Here is a 6,915-nt window from a genome sequence, read left to right on the forward strand (position 1 = left end):
CTGCTGTCAGGACGGGGCACAGCTGAAGGCCTGCAGCTCTCAGGGTTCCCTAACTGTTCCCTGATTCAGTCATCTAGAGAGCAAATGCACAGTCATTCCCCAGTTTCCTACTGACATCACAGCGGAAGTCTGACTCCCACGCGTCACCGTCACCCAGTTTCTGAGGCAACGAATCACTGGCACAGAAGCTTCTTGTGGCGGGTTTCCAGAGCGCCCTGCGAACTACAATGTCCCTCACAAGAATTCGATGAGGCAGAGTCTCTGCATGTGGTCCCTGCCTGGCCTGGGCTCCAACATCCCCAGAAGCACCACAGCTGGGGAGCTTGGGAGTCACCACACACAGTCTGCTCTCTGCTCTGTGCTCCTCAGTCCCACAGACCCCTCCAAATCACGGGAACTGGATGCAATGGAGCCCCGGCCACCTGTAGTCTCACTCCAGGTCAGAATCGCTGTCCTCTGAGGAGGAGGAAACCTGAAGGTCCTCATAGAGGACACTCAGGGGGACAGGAACACAGGGAGCCTCAGACTTCTCTGAGACATGACGGCTGTGAGCGAGGAAGGCTCCTGGCTTCTCAGGAGAGGGAAACGAGGGAGCTGTCAGGAGGCTGGAGCTCCACCATCCGTTTTCCAGTCTCCGGAAGAGCATTCTGAGAGGCTGGGCCCCATAGTGGCTGGCCGCTGGGTGATGGGACATGGTGCAGGCCTGGGCAGTAGGCAGGCAAGGTCTGCTGTGCGGAGGCTGCCGATCGCTGCTGGGCGCCTGGGCAGGTGTCCCCTTGCTCATCTGGGGCGACGGACTTGGTCTGAGTTCGGTTGCAGCTGGCGGAGGTTGGAGAGTCTCTGGGGCCCCCAGCTCACCTCCCTGGATGGCATTTTCGGGCATCTGGAAGGGACCCATTCTCGGTTTCTTGGGGAAGTTCAGGCAAGCCTGAGTCGGAGCCTGGGCAGGTCTCTTGGCTCCTGGCCTGAAACTGAGATTGGAGCCGAGGCCCAAGCTGTGTGTGTCGGCTGGTGGGCAGGGCTGTGAGGTCACCGCAGGACGTTTGTCTTGTGCCTGGGGGCTGATGACCTGGATCAGGCCGTGGGGCTTGGAGGCAGCCTGGGGAACTTCTCGATAGCCACCTTGAGGCCTGCTGTGTGTCGGCTTCACCACGACGAGAGGCTCCAGGCCCTGCTGCCTGACTCCAGGCTGAGGGATGTCGGCCACAGCCCCTGTCTGTCGTTCCTTTGGTCGGAGACTTGACGAGGAGCTCAGACTGGCTTTTCTGAGGGGAGACAGTGAAGCCAAGACGGATACCGTGTCAGACATTTTGGTAGCTGAGCCATCAGTTTGGGCACGGTACACGCGTGGCCTCTTATTAGTTGTGTGGACCGGCACTGGCCTGCTTGCAACCTGAAAGAAAGGAGACCACACACGTTAGAAGTTCCTCGGCATCGAGCCAACATGGAAATCAACCACATCCAAAGACAAGGTGCACACAGCAGGAAATTCTTAATACGGTACCGACAGGCGGTCCTTGGAAGTAGGGACAGATCCTCAAGGTGAGTGCTGATCGGGACAAGACCCATGAAAAATGCACTCTCGAGCTATGATCTGAGAATACCATTTTTCTAAAGACTGTGTCTTGGGCATTCACTGGCTCAAAGCGCCTCCACTCAGCCTCTCATGAAGTGGGACGGACTAATGCCCTTCTGAAGGCAGGTCGGTGTTTCAAGGGTTCCAAGGACGTCTTTTCTGAAAACATGCATGTTCCTGGGGTGAGCCGCCTCCATGTTTGGGGCCCCTGAGGGACTAATTTCCTCACGCCGCTAGGAAGATGTTGTTGGCAGGCTTGCCATCATTGCACAGAGAGAAAGCAACAGGAAATATGGCATCTTCAGATGCCTTCATCTGGAATCAAATGGACCTGGAAGGATCGTGGAGTCCCTGACCCCAAGAAGGCAGGGAAGAAGGGTTCCCCGATCCCCTCACACACACGGGAACCTCAAAGGAAATCAACCAGGGTGACCTAGAGGAGAAAAAGACCAGTGGCCCAGGGTGACACTCACCCTCAGATAATCACAAGATTCCATGGATTCTTTTCGATTTGGCGGCAGCTTCTCCGGAGGTGTCCCGGAAAAGATCTGGAGGAGAGCCTTCCTCTGCGGGTCTTGTTGCCTGCAGAAGAGAAAAAGTTCAGGCCCTGCCCCCTGGTTCTCCCCAGGAGACAGGGAGAACCCTGTCTGGGGCCCAGTCCCGTTCTGTGTTTTGTGATACATAAATGGAACTTTTGTGCCCTTTCCGCCTCTGCACCTTCCCTCATGTGCCAACCTTCCCATCCTGCTGGTGGCCCTCTAGGCTTCCCAAGTAAGGACTGTCATTTGGATTCCGTTGCTTTTCCCCCTGTCATGGGGAACCTGCACGAAGCGCCCCCGCCTCTTCACCGTCCCTGAATCTCCCAGAGCCAAAGGAGCTCCCAGATGGGGAACCCGGGAGGATACGGAACTCTGGTCTGTTTCTCTGCAGCGTTCCTTCCCTGTCCCAGAGACGGAAAGGCACAAGGTGTGCGGGTGCAGAGACACTGTGTCCTTAGGTGGCAGTACCCTAAGGGTGGTAAAAACCCCTCCCACTGCTCACCTTGGTCTCGCTTCCTTCTCTCTCTTTTCCTTGTTCAAGGGCCCAGGGTTCCTTCGAACCTGGGGCTTCCATGGTTTCCGGTTTTCCTTCCCTTCCTTTCTCCGAAAGGTCTGGGGAACCAGGGCTCCGTTCCAGCACTTCATGGGGCACCTGGTACTTCTGGCCGTGTGGCCAAAGGCCCCGCAGTTTTTGCACTTGACCTGTGGGTGGAAAGGAAGTGATGTCAGTGAATGAGCTGAAGCCACAGGCAGTGATCCAATGTCAACATTGAGACGGATTGTGAATTCAGAACTGAGTGAGGATTCCAAAGCGGGGACACCGGCATGGGGGCCCTTAAGTGGCGGGAGGGTTCGGTTACGATGTTCCCTCCCAAAGCCCATGTGACGGAGGAACTCTCAAAGGAAGGACTCAGGGTTCTAGCGGGACGATCGTGAACCCGATGTCCACAACACAGCCCAACCTGGCTACACAGGATTCTGAGTGGAAAGGGAGGTTGCTCCCAAGAGTGTCTCCAGGGACCTGTCGGGGCGGGGAGGAGGTCCCAAGCCAGGCCCACCTTGGATGGGAAAAGCAACCCGGGTGGTGCTGGCAGAACTCTTTGGAATCCAACCCAGTCTCTGAGGACCGTGTGACACTCGCCCCCTCCTCCCCCCTCGATACCCAAAAGATTCCAAGGCTAGACATACCCTGGGATCTTCTTCATCGGGTGGGGGAGCCCTTGGCCCAACTGGGGCCCTCTGCTGCTTCTGGAGGGTCTGGGCTCTCACGAGTCTGTTTGCCCCACTTTTGGGGTCACGACGTGCCATCTTCTTCATCTCCTGGGCGTTTTATGGCCACTTTTTTCAGGGGTTGATGGTTGGGTCACCTGAATCACACACAAACACACACAAAGCGATGGTTAGGCACATTGGATATTCACACACCCACAAGAAACCCTCAGCTAATTCCATGACGGTGTGGTCATGAGGAGACCTCACCACCCGTCGGTCAAATCTGTGGATCACAATGTGGTGTGTGCATCCTCAGATATTGTGTGTTCCTCTGCCGTGACTACCTGGTCCAAGAGTAAACTTCGCCTGCCACATGGCCCACGGCCTAGGTATGTGGAGTTGGAGTTGAGATTTCAATCCCAACCAAACAACTGATTCTGGAGACTGGACTTAGGTCTATCACCATTCACTCCAGTAGAAGACACAATGATTCTCTCTCCCCTGAGGGACAAAAGAATAGAAGCTACAGGGCATGGCCGATGTCATCCCTTGGCAGGTCTGCTTGAAGTCAGGGATAAGGGATGCTTCCTATCAGAACTCAAATCGCTACTCTTGCCGTTTCATTAGGCAACTTCCAAACACAAATTCATCGAGAGAAGTTATCTCCCTCTCTACCACACTAGCAGGTGATGGTCTTTCCTGCTCTGTCTTTTTGGCTTTAGCTCCAGCCCCTCTTTATTTATTTTTCTGGTATTTTACACACGCCATATGAATTCATCTAAACAAACGCTGAACAAGTGACATATGAATTTCTTACATGGCTAAAGGGCAAACTATCCCTTTTCCAAAGTTCTTTTTCCATTTACCCACCAATTCAGCATGCTGGAATAAATTTATTTTTGCATTTCCATGTGGCTCTTATCCCAGGCACGGAGACGGAAATGTTTTCTCGCTTTCTGTTCCAAGAATTACGGGTAAGGAGAACACATCCTACCGCATCAGCGAGCCCCAGTGTGATCTGTTTCTTTCACTCTCCTTTGTCTCTTTTCCCCCAACCCCTCAGGGATTACGTGAAACAACCAGTCGTTCAGGGAAACTAACCTGAAATTACAGGTCTACTTTCTTTCCTCGGCTGGCGCTCAGAGGGACAGGTGCGCTGGCGCTCAGATGGGCAGGTGCTGGAGCAGCCCTGCTGGAAGCTGTGCAGCCTTCAGGAAGCCGGAAAAATGGGCAGAGAGGGACCTTTGCTTTCCAGGTTGCCTTTTATACTGCCTCTGGACCCCTGACGCCAAACGGACCCTAACCTAATCAACTTAATCCAATTACATGACCTGGAAAGGTCTATTTGCCCAGCCCACTCTAAGACGATGTTCACTATGGACAGACATTCTAAAACCTACCTGTACAGCTGCAAGCTTTGAAGAATAGATGTTTCCCGTCAGGTATGTAGCACTGGTGCAAGTACCCCTGTCTGGTTTTACATCTTTTTTTTTTTTTTTTTTTTTTTTTTTAAACAAGGTGCAATAACACAGTTAATAGACACAGTGTAATTGGACCATATTTACTCTATTTCAACGTAGGCCTCAGTGTCATCAAGAAGGTGCACCTTGACATGCAATCTCGGTCATTATCCATCTTCAGAGCTTCTTCTTCCCCACAGTAAGTGCGTCAGCAGAAAACCCTGACCACACCCTCACGTGTTTTCTCCTCCAGGAGGCCCTTGGAAACCACCGTGAATTGGACTGCACTGGGAAACCCAGATGAAGAAAGTCAACACCGCTTTGTCCTTCGGTGCCTGGCTCCTTTTTCAGCTCATCCTGCAGCTCCAGGCATTATGCCTGAAGAGTCTCCAGGACACCTGTGGGGCTCTATTTCCTTGGGTCCCGTTGCCATTTCTCTGGATTTGCAAAGATCCAGCGGACATTCTGTGGAACTCTCTTGTTGGGGAACTTGGGTGCCACGTCCCCTCATTCTGCCCTTCGTCATCTGCACCTGCACGAGTTAGGGTCCAAGTTCCCTGGACGGGAAGAGACGGGCAGGAGTCGGAATGGTGAACCAGCACACTGGGGGCATTTTCTCACTTGGTCCAAGTGACCCCATGGTCTTCTAGAGCTTTGGAACCAGTCGCGTCCCACTTGACACTACACCCGACTCTCAGTTGCTGAATCTTGTTGGCCCTCTGGCGATCTCCTGTTGGATGAGTTGCACCTGCTGAAACTCGATTTCTCCTGGATTTGCGCTTCATTAATTATTCATGATTCAGGTGGGAACGCCTGCTTACATCCCCCTGTGGCTGTTCTCTGAGCTTTCCGGTCACATCGTTTCCTGCCATGCTCTTTGGTTCATTTTGGTCATGCTCCTTCTGCTGTCAGAGGAGCAGAGAGTTGATCTTGTTGATTCTGGATACTGATAGTTTCTAGGTGATCTGGATAACCAGGGTAACGACCCTCAACGGCGGCAGAAAGGGAGCAGCCATTTGGCGTTGCTCAGAAAATCCCACTCAGTTCCCAGGCCTTCTAGATGTGCAATCCTGGTCAGAGTTGTTCCCAGGTCAGAGAACGGAGATAGCCTGTGTATGGTGGGATATCTTTACCTAGAGCTTTCAGTGAGTCTCGACCTCAGCTACTCTTAGGATCGGGGGAGGAGCATGGAAAGGCCCCGTGCTCAGGCATCTGGAAAGAAGACGGGATGAATATTCTACCTCTGAAGTACGTGCCAAATCTGGGAGTTTACTTCCCAGATTAATAGTGTCATCGATAATTATTAAAATTGGTCATTAGTGTTTAATAATTAATCATATTATTACTCCTAATACCGCAGGGTGTGTACACCTACCTGTGATGTCATTCCTAATATCCAGGGAGGGAGAGCATGGTTTTAGTTTTAATATTGCAATAAGCGCACACTCACCCTGTGACACAAATCCTAATATCCAGTGTGGTAGAGTATGACATGACTCCCAACATAGCAATGAATAGACAGCCACCCGGTGATATGGCTTCTTATATTCACGGAAGATGAGTATGATATTAGTCCCAATATCGCAGGGAGGGTACAGGTCTTCTGTGTTATGATTTCTAATATCCAGAGGAGGAGAGGATGATAATAATTCCAGTGTTGTAGGCTGTGTTCACCGGCCCTGTGACATTGTTATTAATATCTTCGAAGGGAGAAGATATTACTCCCAATGTGGCAGGGGGTGTACATCCACCCTGTGATATTTTTTATATTCCAAGGCCGAGAGGTTGATATTACTCCTAGTATCACAGACACTGTACACCCCCGTGTTTTTAATCCCTGCGATATTCGGAGTAGTATCATCCTCTCTTGGGTGGAAATTGGGAACAGTATCATCGGGGGCGTGTACACACCCTGCGATATTGAAAGTAATATCCTCTTCCCTCCTGGATCATGGAAACAACATCACTGGGGGGTGTACACCTTCTGCGATATTGGGAGTAACATTATCTTCTGTGCCTTGGATTATTAAGGATAATATCACGGGGGCATGTGTATATCTTCTGCAATATTGGGAATAATATTATCCTCTCTCCCCCTGCATATTAGGAAAGATATCACAGAGTGGGT

The 6,915-nt window shown here is 51.8% G+C and overlaps 1 protein-coding gene across 1 annotated transcript; it reads right to left on the reverse strand.

Annotated features, from left to right (window-relative positions):
• Positions 1-320: 320 nt before the first annotated feature.
• LOC140708900 (protein FAM90A5-like) lies at positions 321-3,682 on the reverse strand. The gene is made up of 4 exons (XM_073006172.1): positions 3,304-3,682; positions 2,618-2,817; positions 2,050-2,158; positions 321-1,393 (listed from the first exon to the last, which is right to left on the reverse strand). The coding sequence occupies exons 1-4, from the start codon at positions 3,430-3,432 to the stop codon at positions 431-433; spliced, it is 1,401 nt and encodes a 466-aa protein (XP_072862273.1). The 5' UTR covers positions 3,433-3,682; the 3' UTR covers positions 321-430.
• Positions 3,683-6,915: the final 3,233 nt, after the last annotated feature.

This window comes from Chlorocebus sabaeus, chromosome 17 (assembly GCF_047675955.1).
Source record: "Chlorocebus sabaeus isolate Y175 chromosome 17, mChlSab1.0.hap1, whole genome shotgun sequence".
Classification (NCBI taxonomy): domain Eukaryota; kingdom Metazoa; phylum Chordata; class Mammalia; order Primates; family Cercopithecidae; genus Chlorocebus; species Chlorocebus sabaeus.

What these genes read in the sequence shown, in the direction of transcription:
- LOC140708900 (XM_073006172.1), bottom strand. Translation starts at nt 3,432, where the DNA reads ATGAAGAAGATGGCACGTCGTGACCCCAAAAGTGGGGCAAACAGACTC. An exon ending in CCGATGAAGAAGATCCCAGG is followed by an intron (nt 2,818 to 3,303) that starts GTATGTCTAGCC and finishes TTCCACCCACAG; the next exon opens with GTCAAGTGCAAAAACTGCGG. An exon ending in GAGAAGGAAGCGAGACCAAG is followed by an intron (nt 2,159 to 2,617) that starts GTGAGCAGTGGG and finishes TCTCTTCTGCAG; the next exon opens with GCAACAAGACCCGCAGAGGA.